Genomic DNA, 19,160 nt, shown 5'->3' on the forward strand with positions numbered 1-19,160 from the left:
TGTTCATGTTGAATGGTTTCAGTTCTCCGATGTTTCTTCGGATTGAATTTGTCTTTAAACCTGTTATTGGCTTTCCTCCTTCTTGCTTTTGCACTAAAACTGAGGAGCCCGTGATCCCACGGGAGGGTGTATAGCCAGAAGGGGAGGGGCCTTACACTTTTAAGTGTAATACTTTGTGTGGCCTCCGGAGGCAGTAGCTATACACCCAATTGTCTGGGTCTCCCAATTGGAGCTAGAAGAAAAGGAATTTACGGTAAGTAAACAAAATTCCCTTCTTTCTTCATCGTTCCTTATGGGAGACCCAGACCATGGGTGTATAGCTTCTGCCTCCGGAGGACACACAAAGTACTACACTCAAACGTGTAGCTCCTCCCTCCTAGCATATACACCCCCTGGTAGCCAGTCCTAGCCAGTTTCAATGCTTTGTGTTCAGGAGGTCACACATACACATGCATTCTCTGATTTTTGATTTTTTGATTTCAAAGATTTGGAAGAAAAGCGGGTCCAGTCTGGACTCCCGGCATGTCCCTTCTCACCCCACTGTGTCGGCGGTGCTGTTAAGGTTGATTTTACAAGGCTGGAGCCTTCACATGCCGCGCTCCTTCACCATCCTCTGAGGCTCTGGCTTGAAGTGGGAGCCATCACGGTTCTCACTGCTTTGCAGGAGACCGGTCTCCATCCGCAGCCCTGTCAGGATCCTGCCGGACGGAGCGATCACTCCTCAGGGACTTGGCCCTGCGTCTCATAAGCTAAGTATTAAGTTATTCAGGGGTCCCTTGTACATTTATTGTGGGGAGTTGTGTTGTTTCACTTTGTTGTGATTTCCGGCCGGTTCTCTGGTTTTTACCCGAGAACCGCGCAGATGGTGCCTGTTTGCCGGCCGCATTGTTAAATCTAGGCCCCGGCTTCGCCTGAGGCCTAGTTTCGATTTCACTGCCCCTCATGCAGAGGGACAGTGCGGCTCCGCCCAGCGGCTGTTCGGCACAGGGGAGAGACACTCCTCTCTGAGGAAAGATTCCCTCCCCTGTATATCTCCTTGGCCCTCCGGATCCCGCTCTTAGATTAGGCCCCGCCCCCTCTCCTCGCTCCGGCGCCATTTTTTCAGCGTCCTTATGCCATGTCTGCACAGCGATCGGCGCTGACTGCAGCATCTCTCTGGGGCTCCGGGCTGTGGGATCTGGAGGGCACAGAGACAATGTTAAAAACAGTCTGGCAAGCCACAACCTCCGGTTGTGGACCTGCTTATATACCGCTTATATACCGCTTATATACTGCTTATATACTGCTTATATACTGCAATACTCTGCTGGGGGTCATTCTGCTCAGAGCCCCCACTTCAGCAGCATGTCTCACACGAGACGTAAGGCTGCAAGGCTGCACTCAATATGCACTGCAGGTAGGCTCGTTCTGCCTGTACCGAGCACATAACCACATTGTGATTCCTGCTCTAACATGGTGGTGCCTCACCCTGGAGTCTCATCCCCAGTGGTCCCTCCGGCTGCTCCGGCTCCGTTGGCTGAACCCCCGGCTTGGGTAGAATCCTTCCCTCCATGGGACAGCTGTCCCGGACTCTGCTGAGCATGCATTAGCCCCTTTCTCAGGGCGCCTCTGCTGCTACGGCTCGCTCAGCGAGGCCCACAGAGGATTCTTCTTCTGGTCTCAGACCCCGTCCTCCTCACAGGAGAAGCAGGGTCCCCTCTCCTTCCTCGTCCCGCGGCTCTGATTCAACGAGCTGACTCGCAGGACGAAGAGGATCCCTTTACTGGGGGCTCGGACACTTTCCATGTCCCCCATTGATCGGTCCGAGGGTGACGCAGATATTAGTGTTTCGTTTGCGTACATTAATTCTGTACTGGACCTCAATCCGCCAGTATCAGAGGAGCAACCCTCTCTGGCAAAAAGGCACCAGGTTACCTTGCCTAAGTGAACAAGGAGTGTGTTCCTTAACCACTCCAGTTTTCAGGCCACTGTGACCAAGCCCAGGGTCTGTTCTGACAAACGCTTCCCAAAGCGTGGTTCTGATGACCGTTTTCCCTTTCCACCAGAGGTGGTCAAGGAGTGGGCTCATTCACCAAAGGTGGACCCTCCGGTGTTTAGACTCCGGACCGTTGTATGAGTGGCTGATGGCACCTCACTTAAGTTTTTGCTGTCCGCCAGGTTGTCCTTCTGGCCAAATCTGTATGGAGGCGGCAGGGGCCTCGTTCTCCCCATCTTTTGCAGCAGTGCGGGCTTTCAAAGCCATCTCTGCTTCTCTAGAGGAGATGCATTCCCTCACAGGGACTCTATGCCCGAAATGGTTGCCTTAACTTCCAGACTTCAGTCTTTTCATCCTATGCCATGTCTGCCATGCTGGAGACTCTCACCGCACTGCGGTGGCCTCGGCTAATTCCCTCGCTATCCGCAGGGTCCTGTGGCTTCGAGAGTGGAAGGCAGATGCTTCAAAAGAAGTTCCTTGCTGGGCTCCCTTTTGCTGGGACCAGACTATTCGGGAACAACTGGATGAAATTATTAAGGAAGCTCTTGGCGGGAAGAGTTCTTCCATGCCACAAACCTAAACCAGGAAACCTGTCCAGGGCAGGAATCAGTCGAGGTTTCGTTCCTTTCGTTCCTCCATCTGATCGTTCTCTAAGCCCTCGGCCTCGTCCACTACCTCAGCCAAGGATCGTAAACCCAACTGGCGCACGAAGCCGCGTCCTCAGAAGACCGCAGGAGCTGCTGCCACTAAGTCAGCCTCCTCCTGGCTATCGGGCCACGCCAGCAACGTCCTTGGTCGGTGGCAGGCTCTCCCACTTTGGCGACGTATGGTTTTAACACGTCTCCGATCAGTGGGTGCGGGATACCATCTCCCACGGCTACAGGATAGAATTCTATCCAGCCCGCCAAACAGATTTTTTCTGTCAACTCCCCCCTGCTCCAAGGCCGCCGCCTTCTCACAGGCCGTGGCATTCTTGCAGGCCAATGGAGTAATTGTACCGGTTCCCGACTGGGAACGGTTCTGAGATTTCTACTTAAATCTAAGTCCCCTAAGTCCCCGAAAAGGGCGGTGCCTTCCGACCTGGATCTCAAGCTTCTCATCAAGCATGTTCAGGTGCGGCATTTTCGCATGGAGTCTCTGCGATCAATCAATGACCCAAGGAGATTCCCTAGCATCCATCGACATCAGAGATGCCTATCTGCATGTGCCAATCGCAGTTTCACACCAGCGTTGGCTACATTTTGCAATCGGAGTGGTCCAATTCGTGGCTCTTCCCTTTGGGTTAGCCACGGCCCCTCGAGTATTCTCAAGGTCGGGGCAGCTGTGATTGCATCCTGCACCTCTAGGGGTTGGCAGTGATCCTTTTGTCCTGGACGGCCTTCTAGTCAGGGCTTCATCCAGTGCAGACTGTTAGCGGAGTGCCTCGCTCACTCTCGCCACTCTAGCCAATTCGGGTGGCTTGTCATTTTGTCCAAGTCCACTCTGACTTCGACCCAGAAGTTCACGTACCCAGGGATTCGAGACTCTGTCGGCACTTGTGAAGCTGCCCTTAGTCAAACAGCAGTCCCTCCTCTGGCGGTCGTCGTCGTTCCATCAGACACCTAATACAGGTGCTGGATCAGATGGTGGCGTCAATGGAAGCGATTCCCTTGCCCAGTTCCATCTGCGTCCTTTGCAGCTGGACATTTTCCGCTGTTGGAACAAGCGGACTTCCTCCTCCACGGGGTGGTGGCTTCGCCACAGACCAGAGGCTCGTTTCAGTGGTGGCTTCGGCCCCTCTGTCTCAGGGACGCTCCTTCCTGACCCCGTCCCGGGTGATCCTTACCAGGATGCTAGTCTATCCGGCTGGGGAGCAGTATATCTCCACCATGGAGCACAGGGCACTTGGACTCTGTCCGAATCAGCCCTCTGGATCAATGTGCTGGAAATCAGAGCTGTGTTTCTAGCTCTCTTAGCCTTTCACCATCTGTTGGCGGCCAGGCACATTCGAATCCAGTCAGACAACGCGACAGCGTTTGCCTACATCAACCTCCAGGGCGGGACACTCAGCCGCCTGGCAATGTTAAAGGTTCAACGCATTCTTCAGTGGACGGAGGACTCCTAGTCCACCATATCCGCAGTCCACATCCCAGACGTGGAATTCTGGGAGGCAGATTATCTCAGCCGTCAAACCATGGACAGCGGCGAGTGGGCTCTGCATCCGGCAGTGTTTCGGTCAATCTGCCGCAAGTAGGGCTCTCCGGACGTGGATCTTCGCTCCACGATCCTCAGGCTTTTGCAGCAGACGCACTGGTTCAAGATTGGTCCCAGCTTCGTCTGTTTTACGTGTTTCACCCTCTAGCTCTTGCCCAGAGTCCTGCGCAAGATCAGAATGGAGGGCCGTCGGGTCATTCTCATTGCTCCAGACTGACCCAGGCGAGCTTGGTACCCTGACCTGCTCCATCTGTCCGTAGAGGTGCCATCGCATCTCCCGGACTGTCCAGACCTTCTCTCACGAGGTCCGTCTTTCCGCCAGAATCCTGCGGCTCCCAGATTGACGGCGTGGCTTTTGAGTCCTGGATCTTGATGACTTCTGGTATCCCTCCTGAAGTCATCTCCACTATGACTCGGGCTCGTAAGTATCCTTTGGCCTTTTTGCCTTGCCGACCCTCCTGTCCCTTCTACAGTCCGGTCTGCAGCTAGGACTATCCCTCAATTCCCTCAAGGGACAGGTCTCGGCTCTGTCAGTGTTGTGCCAGCGGGGTATCGCCCGGCTGGCTCAGGTGCGCTCCTTCATGCAGGGCGCATCTCACATCATTCCGCCTTACCGGCGGCCTTTGGAGCCCTGGGACCTTAATCCGGTCCTCACGGCTTCCGGAAACCCCCCTTTGAACCTCTTAGGGATGTTTCTTTGTTTCGTCTTTCACAGAAAGTGGTCTTTCTAGTGGCCATAACTTCCCTTAAGAGAGTCTCTGTTTTGGCTGCACTCTCTTCGGAGTCACCCCTTTTTTGGTTTTTCATCAAGACAAGGTGGTTCTCCGTCCGACTCCGGACTTTCTCCCTAAGGTGGTTGCTGCTTCCACCTTAACCGGGACATTTCCCTGCCTTCCTTTTGTCCGGCTCCTGTTCATCGCTTTGAAAAGGCGTTGCATACTCTGGATCTGGTGCGGGCGCTCCGTATCTATGTGTCTCGCACCGCTGTTCTTCGGCGGTACACCTCTCTTTTGTGCTGACCACTGGTCAGCGTAAGGGCCTCTCGGCATCTAAGCCGACCCTGGCTCGTTGGATTAGGTCGGCCATTTCCGATACCTAACAGTGTACTCAAGTGGCTCTCCCGCCGGGGATCAAGGCACACTTGACCAGAGCTGTCGGTGCCTCTTAGGCTTTCAGGCCCAGGCTACGGCTCAGCAGGTCTGTCAGACTGCCACTTGGATTAGTCTGCATACCTTTTCGAAGCACTACCAAGTGCATGCTCATGCTTCGGCAGATGCGAGCTTGGGCAGACGCATCCTTCAGGCGGCTGTCGCCCATTTGTGAAGTTAGGTTTCGCCTACTTCTCAGTTTTTCTGTTTATTCCCACCCATGGACTGCTTTGGAACGTCCCATGGTCTGGGTCTCCCATAAGGAACGATGAAGAAAAAGAGAATTTTGTTACTTACCGTAAATTCTTTTTCTTATAGTTCCGACATGGGAGACCCAGCACCCTCCCTGTTGCCTGTTGGCAGGTTTCTTGTTCCGTGTGTTTTCACCGGCTGTTGTTGTAGACAGACGTTCCGGTTATTCCGGGTTTTGCTCTGTCTCTACTTGTGGGTGGATGTCCTCCTTCAGCTTTTGCACTAAACTGGCTAGGACTGGCTACCAGGGGGTGTATATGCTAGGAGGGAGGAGCTACACGTTTGAGTGTAGTACTTTGTGTGTCCTCCGGAGGCAGAAGCTATACACCCATGGTCTGGGTCTCCCATGTCGGAACTATAAGAAAAAGAATTTACGGTAAGTAACAAAATTCTCTTTTTTGTTACATAGACACTATTTGTTTCTACCAGAGTGAGAACCAATATGGTGACCATTACTGATCCACAGTGGTTGCCCTCAAGCTTGTACAGATGCATATTTGCCAGATGGATGCCGGACTATCCTTTATTTACACATTTGACCAATTTTAGGTGCTGGTTAGTTCTCTGTATGTGCCAGGAGCAGTTCCAGACGTATATGCTGAACATACAGTGAACACGGAGTGGACGTAGCCTGAAATAATGACTTGTAGATTGAGATTGATTGTCTGTGGAGCCCACAGTGACCTCAGGGCTGGTCCTCATAGATCCCAAGCCCCTTGTCTTGCTGAGTGCCGGGGTTCCTAGCTATATAAATGATTAGACTTTTTATGCTATTTTCTTTTTTTTCTGCAGATTTATTTAGCGTCCCATGGTACGCAGTTCTGGCATGGTCTCTCGCCGCCTCCCAAAACTTCTACTCCACTGGTCACCAACCAGTCTTCCCCGCCATCCACTGGAACTCTGCGTTTGTAGGTTTTCAAGACGGACACACAAATAATGTCCTCCCAGCCCTGATGGTCGCAGCGAACACCTTCTCCGCCAACATCCTGTTCTCAGGTAACCGTCTATTCTGCGGTATACACCAGCACACATTGCATCTCTGGCATACCTCGCTGTAGATTTGCACATCCAGCAGAATACTGATTACAAGGATTACTGTGGGGTACGTGTTTGTAATAACTGGTTTAATTAAGCTCTATTGTTCTCTCCCGAGGAAGCCGGATCAGGTCTGTTACTACTTTGGCCATTTCTTTGTGAAGTCCCCGCTGCCCGAAGAAAGAAAGGTAAAAAGGAAGGCCGAGAGGGGGATACTGAGGACGATGAGACGCCTATGATGGAGATGACGCTTCGGGAGGAACCAGACAGGTTCTCGGTGGCTCTGCTGCAGCTCGGGACCAAGTATCTCTGTATCCAGGGAGTGCAGGTACCTCCTTCATTGTGGGGGGTTTAACTGCACATGTTAAAGGGAACCATCAGTTTGTATTTTCAGTCCACAACCCCCCCAAACATATATACCTGTCTCCGGCCTGTTTCCTGCCTTTCTGCACAGCCGATGAGATTATGTGTATTCTATAAATAATAATAAAAAATACACCAAATTAAATGTAAAGAACAATGAGCAAACAAAAAGCACATGTCAAATAGAAGAATTGTAAAAGTGTGCCAAAATTCATGGATAAAAGCTTAATACAGAAAGCAATACCGATGGACGAAAAAAAATTCTGTACAAAAGCAAACAAATAATTAAAAAAGTATAAATCTTTATTGTCACAAAGTTAAAAAAAATATCATATACAGGTAATACAAACAGTGGTCAGCAGGTGGCGCCAAAAAGGATTGTAATCACAAAAAGGAACTGCAAAGTAAAATAATGGTTAGGGAAAAGATTCTCATCAACCCAAAAACTCTGACAGCGACATTATAAAGAGATAATGACCAGGAGTGGTCCATCAGTAACTGCAATGCAAAAAATTGCCGTCACTGTCAGAGAGGAGTAAGGAGAATCCCAACACAAAAGAGTAAGTGAAAAGTAAATAGCAGTATATACCTCACATAAATGGGAGCTCCAGATCGATCCCTACATGCACGTTTCGGTATACGCCTTCTTCCAGGGATCAGTTTGTATTTTCAGTCCACAATCCCCCCAAACATACGTACAGTCAGGGCCAGAAATATTTGGACAATGACACAAGTTTTGTTATTTTAGCTGTTTACAAAAACATGTTCAGAAATACAATTATATATATAATATGGGCTGAAAGTGCACACTCCCAGCTGCAATATGAGAGTTTTCACATCCAAATCGGAGAAAGGGTTTAGGAATCATAGCTCTGTAATGCATAGCCTCCTCTTTTTCAAGGGATCAAAAGTAATTGGACAAGGGACTCTAAGAGCTGCAATTAACTCTGAAGGCGTCTCCCTCGTTAACCTGTAATCAATGAAGTAGTTAAAAGGTCTGGGGTTGATTACAGGTGTGTGGTTTTGCATTTGGAAGCTGTTGCTGTGACCAGACAACATGCGGTCTAAGGAACTCTCAATTGAGGTGAAGCAGAACATCCTGAGGCTGAAAAAAAAGAAAAAAATCCATCAGAGAGATAGCAGACATGCTTGGAGTAGCAAAATCAACAGTCGGGTACATTCTGAGAAAAAAGGAATTGACTGGTGAGCTTGGGAACTCAAAAAGGCCTGGGCGTCCACGGATGACAACAGTGGTGGATGATCGCCGCATACTTTCTTTGGTGAAGAAGAACCCGTTCACAACATCAACTGAAGTCCAGAACACTCTCAGTGAAGTAGGTGTATCTGTCTCTAAGTCAACAGTAAAGAGAAGACTCCATGAAAGTAAATACAAAGGGTTCACATCTAGATGCAAACCATTCATCAATTCCAAAAATAGACAGGCCAGAGTTAAATTTGCTGAAAAACACCTCATGAAGCCAGCTCAGTTCTGGAAAAGTATTCTATGGACAGATGAGACAAAGATCAACCTGTACCAGAATGATGGGAAGAAAAAAGTTTGGAGAAGAAAGGGAACGGCACATGATCCAAGGCACACCACATCCTTTGTAAAACATGGTGGAGGCAACGTGATGGCATGGGCATGCATGGCTTTCAATGGCACTGGGTCACTTGTGTTTATTGATGACATAACAGCAGACAAGAGTAGCCGGATGAATTCTGAAGTGTACCGGGATATACTTTCAGCCCAGATTCAGCCAAATGCCGCAAAGTTGATCGGACGGCGCTTCATAGTACAGATGGACAATGACCCCAAGCATATAGCCAAAGCTACCCAGGAGTTCATGAGTGCAAAAAAGTGGAACATTGTGCAATGGCCAAGTCAATCACCAGATCTTAACCCAATTGAGCATGCATTTCACTTGCTCAAATCCAGACTTAAGACGGAAAGACCCACAAACAAGCAAGACCTGAAGGCTGCGGCTGTAAAGGCCTGGAAAAGCATTAAGAAGGAGGAAACCCAGCGCTTGGTGATGTCCATGGGTTCCAGACTTAAGGCAGTGATTGCCTCCAAAGGATTCGCAACAAAATATTGAAAATAAAAATATTTTGTTTGGGTTTGGTTTATTTGTCCAATTACTTTTGACCTCCTAAAATGTGGAGTGTTTGTAAAGAAATGTGTACAATTCCTACAATTTCTATCAGATATTTTTGTTCAAACCTTCAAATTAAACGTTACAATCTGCACTTGAATTCTGTTGTAGAGGTTTCATTTCAAATCCAATGTGGTGGCATGCAGAGCCCAACTCGCGAAAATTGTGTCACTGTCCAAAGATTTCTGGACCTAACTGTACCTGTCTCCGGCCTGGTTCCTGCCTCTCTTCACAGCCGATGAGATTGTGTCTTCTATAAATAATAATAAAAAATACACCAAATTAAATATGTAATTTCCCACAGATGTTGACAGCGGTGTTTATTATGCCAATAATAATAATAATATTTATTCATTTATATAGCGCTGTTAATTCCACAGCACTTTACATACATTGGCAACACTGTCCCCATTGGGGCTCACAATCTAAATTCCCTATCAGTATGTTTTTGGAGTATGTGAGGAAACCGGAGAACCTGGAGGAAACCCACGCAAACACGGGGAGAACATACAAACTCCTTGAAGATGGTGTCCTTGGTGGGAATTGAACCCAGGACTCCAGCGCTGCAAGGCTGCAGCGCTAACCACTGAGCCACCGTGCCGCCCCACATTTGATACTGGTGTTAACAGCGCGCCGGCAAGCAGGATGCGTCATCCTATGTGCCCGTTGGCGCTACCGTAATGCAATCACAAGGTGCCAATGGGTTGCTCTGTCAGCCGGGGGTCTGCTGAAGACCACCACGCCTGCCATCACGGAGCACTGTTAAAACCCAGCCTGTGGCCGGGCTTCAAAGGAGACTGTGATTTTTATTATATAAAGCAATACTGAAGTACTGCTGGACATGGAGCGATCGCAGGTTTAAGTCCACTAAGTGGACTAATAAATACAGTAAAAAGTAAAATAAAATTAAAAAACGTGATAAAAATTCAAAGTGCCCGCTCCTTTTTTAAAAATAGATATTAAAAAAATATACATGTATCGCTTTGTTTATAAAAGTCCGATCAAAAAAAAAATAATCCGATCGGTAAACACCAAAGATGAAAAATAAAATAAATGCCGCAGTTGTTTTTTTTTGTTCTTGGTTACAACAATGTCCTAAAAAAAAAATGCAGAAAGAAAGCAATCAATCTGTCCCAAAATGGTATTAATAAAAGCAGTGGCTAGCCCCACAAAAAAAACGGGCCGTCACACAGCTCCGTCGACTGAAAAATGTAAATGTTACGGGTCTCAAAAAATGGCGACTCAATCAAAACAAATTTTAATAAATTTCCATTTTTTTTTTGCCACTGAAATTAGAAATTGCGTATCAGCGTAATTGTACTGATGAGAATTGTGATGCTGGGTCAAATTTACCACACATAGTATGCCATAAAAATAATTCTCAAAAAATGTTGAAATTGTGTGTGTGTGGGGGGGGAGGGGGAAGTTCCGCAATTTCCCCGCACTTGTTTTTTTCCGTTTTCCAGTTCATTATGTGTTAATTGAATGGCGTCATTCAAAAGTACAACTTGTCCCGCAAAAAACAAGCCCTCGTATGTCTATGTGCACAGAATGTAATAAAAAGAAAACAGATATTGGGCAAGTTGGGTTACATCAAGTTTTATATTAAATTTAATTTTTAAACTTTTTTTTTTATATGTATTTTTAATTTTATAAGATGCACCAAATTATAAGATGCATCCCAAATATGAAGGAGGAAAATAGGGAAAAAATAATTTTTACTATTAAAATGAGGGTCCGTCTTATAATCCTAGTGCCTCTTATGTTAGCTCACCAGGGGGAGCGGCGGTCGTGGTGCGACTCAGAAGGGTCACAGGTGGCAGGGTGCTGCAGGATCAAAGGAGGGGGTGCCGTGGCTCAGGAGGGTCGGCGATGCTGCGGGTTTGGAGGAGGGGGTGTCGCAGCTCAAGAGGGTCAGTGTGCAGAGGGTCGGGGGTGTCGCGGCGAATGCCATTGATCTGTCGGCGGACTGCGGGCACCATTGAATTTTCATGAGTTGACGCAATCGACTTAAAAAAAATGGCCACGGAGGCGGCGCGTGCTCAGATTGGCCTTCACAGCCATTTTCTTGAAGACCATCACGTCAGCCTCCGGTGAATCAAAGCAGCCCGCTGTGCCGGCAGATCATTGGTGCCTGCCGCGACGACACCCCGTGAGCCCGTAGTATCACCGACCCTCCGCTGCCGCACACTGACCCTCTTGAGCCGCGACACCCCTCCTCCGAGCCCGCTGGCAGATCACTGGCACCTGCCGCCATGATACCCAACGAGCCCGCAGTATTGCTGACCCTCCACTGAAGCACACTGACCCTCCTGAGCTGCTGCACTGCAGTGACACCCCCTCCGAATCGCCGACCCTGTGCCACCACTGCCGCTTTCGTAAGCCATGTGCAGTTTGTAAGACGCACCCCCATTTTCCCCCCAGTTTTGGGAGGAAAAAAGGAGAATTTTGTTTACTTACCGTAAATTCTTTTTCTTATAGTTCCGACATGGGAGACCCAGACCATGGGGTGTATAGCTTCTGCCTCCGGAGGACACACAAAGTGCTACACTAAAAAGTGTAGCTCCTCCCTCCGAGCATATACACCCCCTGGATGACCAAATCTAGCCAGTTTAGTGCAAAAGCTGAAGGAGGACATCCACCCACAAGTAGAGACAGAGCAAAACCCGGAACAACCGGAACCTCTGACTACAACAGCCGGTGAAAACACACGGAACAAGAAAACTGCCAACAGGCAACAGGGAGGGTGCTGGGTCTCCCATGTCGGAACTATAAGAAAAAGAATTTATGGTAAGTAAACAAAATTCTCCTTTTCTTCATCGTTCCTTATGGGAGACCCAGACCATGAGACGTCTCAAAGCAGTCCATGGGTGGGAAATAAACCGAAAACTGAGAAGTAGGCAAAACCTAACTTCACAAATGGGCGACAGCCGCCTGAAGGATGCGTCTGCCCAAGCTCGCATCTGCCGAAGCATGAGCATGCACTTGGTAGTGCTTTGAAAAGGTGTGCAGACTAGACCAAGTGGCAGCCTGACAGACCTGCTGAGCCGTAGCCTGGTGCCTGAAAGCCCAAGAGGCACCGACAGCTCTGGTCGAGTGTGCCTTGATTCCCGGCAGGGGAGGCACCTGAGTACTCTGGTAGGCATCGGATATGGCCGACCTAATCCAACGAGCTAGGGTCGGTTTAGAAGCCGAGAGACCCTTGCGCTGACCTGTGGTCAGCACAAAAAGAGAGGTGCACCGCCTAAGAGCGGCGGTGCGTTACACATAGATCCGGAGCGCCCGCACCAGATCTAAAGTATGCAACGCTTTCTCAAAGCGATGAACAGGGGCCGGACAAAGGGAAGGCAATGAAATGTCCTGGTTAAGGTGGAAAGGAGACACCACCTTAGGAAGAAAGTCCGGAGTCGGACGGAGAACTACCTTGTCTTGGTGAAAAACCAAAAAAGGTGACTCCGAAGAGAGCGCAGCCAAATCAGAGACTCTCCTGAGAGAAGTTATGGCCACCAGAAAGATGACTTTCTGTGAAAGTCGAAACAAAGAAACTTCCCTAAGAGGCTCAAAGGGGGGTTTCTGTAAAGCCGTGAGGACCAGATTAAGGTCCCAGGGATCCAAGGGCCGCCGGTAAGGTGGAATGATGTGAGATGCGCCCTGCATGAAGGTGCGCACCTGAGCCAGTCGGGCGATACGCCACTGAAAGGACACTGACAGAGCCGAGACCTGTCCCTTAAGAGAATTGAGGGATAGTCCTAGCTGCAGACCGGACTGTAGAAAGGACAGGATGGTTGGCAAGGAAAAAGGCCAAGGAGCATGGCCGGAAGAACGACACCAGGACAGGAAAATTCTCCAAGTCCTGTGGTAAATATTGGCCGAGGAAGACTTCCGAGCCTGAGTCATAGTGGAGATGACTTCGGGAGGAATGCCAGAAGCCGTCAGGATCCAGGACTCAAGAGCCACGCCGTCAATCTGAGAGCCGCAGAATTCTGCCGGAAAAACGGACCTTGAGAGAGAAGGTCTGGGCGGTTCAGGAGACGCCACAGCACCTCTACGGACAGACGGAGCAGGTCTGGGTACCAAGCTCGCCTGGGCCAGTCTGGGGCGATGAGTATGACCCGACAGCCCTCCATTCTGATCTTGCGCAGGACTCTGGGCAAGAGAGCTAGAGGGGGAAACACGTAAGCCAGACGAAACTGGGACCAATCCTGAACCAGCGCGTCCGCTGCAAAGGCCTGAGGATCGTGGGAGCGAGCCACGTAAACCGGGACCTTGTTGTTGTGCCGGGATGCCATTAGATCCACTTCCGGAGTGCCCCACTTGCGGCAGATCGACCGGAACACTGCCTGATGCAGAGCCCACTCGCCGCTGTCCACGGTTTGACGGCTGAGATAATCTGCCTCTCAGTTTTCCACGCCTGGGATATGGACTGCGGATATGGTGGACTTGGAGTCCTCCGTCCACTGCAGGATGCGTTGAACCTCCAACATTGCCAGGCGGCTGCGAGTCCCGCCCTGGTGATTGATGTAGGCAACTGCTGTCGCGTTGTCTGACTGGACTCGAATGTGCTTGCCCGCCAACAGGTGGTGAAAGGCTACGAGAGCTAGGAGCACAGCTCTGATTTCCAGCACATTGATCGAGAGGACTGATTCGGACGGAGTCCAAATGCCCTGTGCTCGGTGGTGGAGAAATACTGCTCCCCAGCCGGAAAGACTGGCATCCGTGGTGAGGATCACCCAGGACGGGGTCAGAAAGGAGCGTCCCTGAGACAGAGAGAGAGGCCGAAGCCACCACTGAAGAGAGCTCCTGGCTTGTGGCGACAGAGCCACCAACCTGTGCAAGGAAGAAATCCGCTTGTCCCAACAGCGGAGAATGTCCAGCTGCAGAGGACGCAGATGGAACTGGGCAAAGGGAACCGCTTCCATTGACGCCACCATCTGACCCAACACCTGCATAAGGTGCCTGATGGAATGACGGCAGGGCCTCAACAGAGAGCGCACCGCCAGATGGAGGGACTGCTGTTTGACTAAGGGCAGCTTGACAAGTGCCGGCAGAGTTTCGAATTGCATCCCTAGGTACGTGAGTTTTTGGGTCGGGGTCAGAGTGGACTTGGGCAGATTGACAAGCCACCCGAATTGAACAAGAGTGGCGAGAGTGAGCGAGACACTCCGCTGACAGTCTGCGCTGGATGAAGCCTTGACAAGAAGGTCGTCCAGGTAAGGAATTACTGCCAACCCCTGGAGGTGCAGGACCGCAACCACTGCTGCCATGACCTTGGTGAATACTCGAGGGGCCGTGGCTAACCCGAAGGGGAGAGCCACGAATTGGAAATGTTCCTCTCCGATTGCAAAGCGTAGCCAACGCTGGTGTGAAACTGCAATTGGCACATGCAGATAGGCATCTCTGATGTCGATGGATGCCAGGAAATCTCCTTGGGTCATTGAGGCAATGACTGATCGCAGAGACTCCATGCGAAAATGCCGCACCTGAACATGCTTGTTGAGAAGCTTGAGATCCAGGATGGGCCGGAAGGAACCGTCCTTTTTGGGGACTAGGAAGAGATTTGAATAGAAACCTCTGAACCGTTCCCTGGCGGGAACCGGCACAATTACTCCGTTGGCCTGCAAGGATGCCACGGCCTGAGAGAAGGCGGCGGCCTTGGAGCAGGGGGGAGTTGACAGAAAAAATCTGTTTGGCGGGGTTGGAAGAGAACTCTATCCTGTAGCCGTGGGAGATGATATCCCGCACCCACTGATCGGAGACGTGTTGAAACCACACGTCGCCAAAGTGGGAGAGCCTGCCACCGGCCAAGGACGTTGCTGGCTCGGCCAGATAGTCAAGAGGAGGCTGCCTTGGTGGCAGCAGCTCCTGCGGACCCTTGTGGACGCGGCTTCTTGCGCCAGGTGGGCTTCTGGTCCTTGGCCGAGTTAGTGGACGAGGCCGAGGGCTTAGAGGATGACCAGTTAGAGGAACGAAAGGAACGAAACCTCGACTGGTTCCTGCCCTGGACAGGTTTCCTGGCTTTAGTCTGTGGCAAGGAAGTACTTTTCCCGCCAGTAGCCTCCTTAATAATTTCATCCAGCTGTTCACCGAACAGCCTGGACCCAGCAAATGGGAGCCCAGCAAGGTACTTCTTTGAGGAAGCATCCGCCTTCCACTCACGAAGCCACAAGATCCTGCGGATAGCGAGGGAATTGGCGGAGGCCACCGCAGTGCGGTGAGAGGCCTCCAGCATGGCAGACATGGCGTAGGCTGAAAAGGCTGAAGCCTGGGAAGTTAAAGCAACCAATTCAGGCATAGAGTCCCTAGTGAGGGTATGCATCTCCTGCAGAGAAGCAGAGATGGCTTTGAGAGCCCACACTGCAGCAAAAGATGGGGAGAACGAGGCCCCTGTCGCCTCATAGACAGACTTGGCCAGGAGGTCAACCTGGCGGTCAGTGGGATCCTTGAGTGAGGTGCCATCAGCCACAGATACAACTGTCCGGGCTGAGAGTCTAGACACCGGAGGGTCCACCTTTGGTGAGAGAGCCCACTCCTTGACCACCTCTGGTGGAAAAGGAAAACGGTCATCAGAACCACGCTTAGGAAAGCGTTTGTCAGGACAGGCTCTGGGCTTGGACACAGTGGCTTGAAAACTGGAGTGGTTAAAGAACACACTCCTTGTTCTCTTAGGCAAGGTAAACTGGTGCTTTTCTGCCAGAGAGGGTTGCTCCTCTGATACTGGCAGATTGAGGTCCAGTACAGTATTAATGGACGCAATCAAATCACTAACATCTGCATCCCCCTCAGTCAGATCAATGGGGCACATGGAGGTAGCGTCCGAGCCCCCAGTAAAGACATCCTCCTCGTCCTGCGAAACGGCTCGTGAATCGGAGCCGCGGGACGAGGAAGGAGAGGGGTCCCTGCGTTTCCTTTTAGGAGGACGGGGTCTGGGAGCAGATGAAGAATCCTCTGTGAGCTCTGGAGAGCGAGCCGAAGCAGCAGAGGCACCCTGTGAAGGGGGCTGATGCATGCTCAGCAGAGTACGGGACAGCTCTCCCATGGAGTCAGCAAAGGACTGGGAGATAGACTTAGTAAACAATTCTACCCAAGCCGGGGGTTCAGCCACCGGGGCCGGAGCAGCCTGAGGGACCACTGGGGAGACTCCAGGCTGAGGCACCACCCATGTTAGAGCAGGCATCACAATGAGGATATGTGCTCGGTTCAGGCAGTACGAGCTTACATGCAGTGCATATTGAGTACAGCCTTGCAGCCTTGCTCCTAGTGTGAGACATGCTGCTGAGGTGGGGGCTCTGCAGTAAGATCTTCAGAATGACCCCCAGAGAGTGTATAATAAAGTCCACAACCAGAGGTTGTGGCTTACCAGACCGATTTGTATGCCCTCCGGATTCCACAGCTCGGACCCCCAGACAGGTTGCAGAAATGCAGCAGCCAGCGCCGATCAGTGTGAGAACGCTGAGAAAATGGCGCCGGAGTGAGGAGGGGGGGTGGGGCCTAGTCCAAGAGCGGGAACCGGAGTGCCAAGGGGATATACAGGGGAGGGAAACATCTCCTCAGAGAGGAGTGTCCTCCCCTCTGTTGAACGGCTGGTGGGCGGAGCCGCACTGTCCCTCTGCATGACTGACATGCAGGGGCAGTGAAACCGAAAGAAGGCCGCAGCTGAAGCCGGGGACTAAATTTTACAGTGCGGCCGGCGAGCAGGCACCCTCGGCGCGGTTCTCAGGGGAAACCCAGAGAACCGGCCGGAAATGTCACCAAAATAACTCACACACTCTCCCCAACAATAAAAAATGCAAGGGACCCCCTGACAATAACGTCTCAATACTTAGCTTGAGAGACGCAGGGCCAGGTCCCTGAGGGATGAGTGCTCCGTCCGGCAGGGTCCTGAGAGGGCTGCGGATGGAGACCGGTCTCCTGCAAAGCAGTGAGAACCGTGCTGGCTCCCACTTCAAGCCAGAGCCCGAGGGATGGTGAAGGAGCGCGGCATGTAAAGGCTCCAGCCTTGAAATCAACCTTAACAGCACCGCCGACACAGTGGGGTGAGAAGGGACATGCCGGGGGTCCAGCTTGGACCCGCTTTTCTTCCAACTCTTTAAAATCAAAAATCAGATGAAAATGCATGTGTGATCCTCCTGAACACAAAGCATTGAACTGGCTAGATTTGGTCATCCAGGGGGTGTATATGCTTGGAGGGAGGAGCTACACTTTTTAGTGTAGTACTTTGTGTGTCCTCCGGAGGCAGAAGCTGTACACCCATGGTCTGGGTCTCCCATAAGGAACGATGAAGAAAAGTGGGTCTTACAAACCGGAAATTGCGGTATATTTTTTTTCATCTCACTATATACAAAAGCATACAGTGTCCTCTGTAAGCGCTAAGATGTCTGCAGACAGTGAATATATGAAATGTGGACGGCATTGCTGCTGCAAAGACTGTACTTGTACTTTGTACTTGGCGATCAAATTGGCCAATTCATGAGAGCCCACCAGACACGACAAGGTGACCCTAAACCTATTATTTATCAAACATGTCTTTTAGGGTGCGCTGACACGAGCTGTATGACTCGCACGAGAATCGGATCACATCACCCGACACTGCCACACACTCTCCGAACAGGAGCGGGTCGGCTGTATGTATTTCTATGCAGCTGAGACGCTCCTGGCCGGAGAGTGGGCGGTTGTGCCGGGTGATGCGATCCGATACTCGTGCGAGTCGTACGGCCCGTGTCAGTGCACCCTTATTGAGCGAATAGCCTACAAATTTAAAGGCCAATAGGATCCAGTACTCTTTAAAAGCAGCCCAGTCCTAGCAGCTTGCACATATCCACACATTTATTTTTTTGTTAGAAGTTGCTGTTCAGATTTTTTTGTAGTGTATGAAAACAGACATTTTTACATTGGACACTTGGCCTGATATTGGACTCACCATTCCTGTTGCCAGAGAGCAGTTTCTCATCGGGATAAAGATCGTTGTAAAGGGAGGGGGAGGAGGTGAGCTGTGACATAGCCTATTGTGACTAGTGGATCTACTATCTATAGAGGCATTAACTGTCACTCTTATCCTGTCTGTGATGATGAGACTGCTGAAATGTCCAGTAGACTTAGTGGCCAGTGTGAAAACTGCAAAAGTTCTGTGTTTTTGTTTAACATATATAGCTATTAAACAAAAGTTGATTTTCCTTTGACACATGGCCTTTAATTCTAATGCATGTTCTGTGATCCCCCAGCTGCTGTCCTGCGTCTGTGCTGCCATGATTCTCCGTCGCCATCTAATGGTCTGGAAAGTATTTGCACCAAAGTAAGTGCGACTTATATTATCTGATGTTATATAAACCCCAATATAATTAAAGGAAATCTGTCAGCAGGTTTTTCCTATGTAATCTGAGAGCTGCATAATGTAGGGGCAGCGACTCTGATAAGTGATGTGTCACTTACTGAGTTGGCTGGAACAGTTTTTGGTAAAATCCCTGTTTCCTCTGTTATACTTGTAGTAGTGCTGAGCTCTGTATAACCCTGCCCACACCACTGATTGGCAGCTTGGTACACAAGAAGTTGCCAATCAGTGGTGGAGGCGGGGTTACATGGATTAGCTGAACTGGTTTGTACACTACACCTGGTCCTATAGTGATAAGCTTCTGCTGATAAAACACTGATTGTATTGAAACTACATCAAGCTGCTGAGCAAGTGACATTGGGGCATTCTTTATGGTTCTCGGCTGCCATATTCTGAGCACACGCTTATTTTAGGTAACCTTTCCGCTGCCTCTTGGATTGTTTGTATACTTCCTTGCTGTTGTCCCACTTCGGGTCTTATTCATCTCCAAACCACCTATATAGCTGTCTGCCATTCTTACCATCTGCCATTTACTGGCTTTGTCTTTATGTATAAACTTCATGGTATGGCAGCAAGTGTCTTATCTTTGGGGTCCTTTACATTGTACCTCCTCTGATAGAGCTAATTGCGCAGTTTCTATCATCGCTTGCTCTTGTCCCTTGTTCTTAGGAGAACCTTTTTTCACCACGTTTCTCCCATTTAGTTGTGGATTTGTT

At 50.2% G+C, this 19,160-nt stretch overlaps 1 protein-coding gene across 3 annotated transcripts in view; it reads left to right on the top strand.

Annotated features, from left to right (window-relative positions):
* The window catches only part of PIGO (phosphatidylinositol glycan anchor biosynthesis class O), a 73,028-nt gene that overhangs the window by 40,509 nt on the left and 13,359 nt on the right, over positions 1-19,160 (top strand). For 2 of the 3 annotated variants that reach the window (XM_075327059.1, XM_075327060.1), the window contains exons 8-10: positions 6,361-6,564; positions 6,726-6,931; positions 18,338-18,408. In XM_075327059.1, the coding sequence (XP_075183174.1) occupies positions 6,361-6,564; positions 6,726-6,931; positions 18,338-18,408 (481 nt within the window). Of the gene's footprint in view, positions 1-6,360; positions 6,565-6,721; positions 6,932-18,337; positions 18,409-19,160 lie in introns of those variants that run through there. The other variant, XM_075327061.1, reaches the window with a different exon arrangement.

The sequence above is a fragment of the Anomaloglossus baeobatrachus genome, chromosome 1, assembly GCF_048569485.1.
Source record: "Anomaloglossus baeobatrachus isolate aAnoBae1 chromosome 1, aAnoBae1.hap1, whole genome shotgun sequence".
In the NCBI taxonomy this organism is placed as follows: Eukaryota; Metazoa; Chordata; class Amphibia; order Anura; family Aromobatidae; genus Anomaloglossus; species Anomaloglossus baeobatrachus.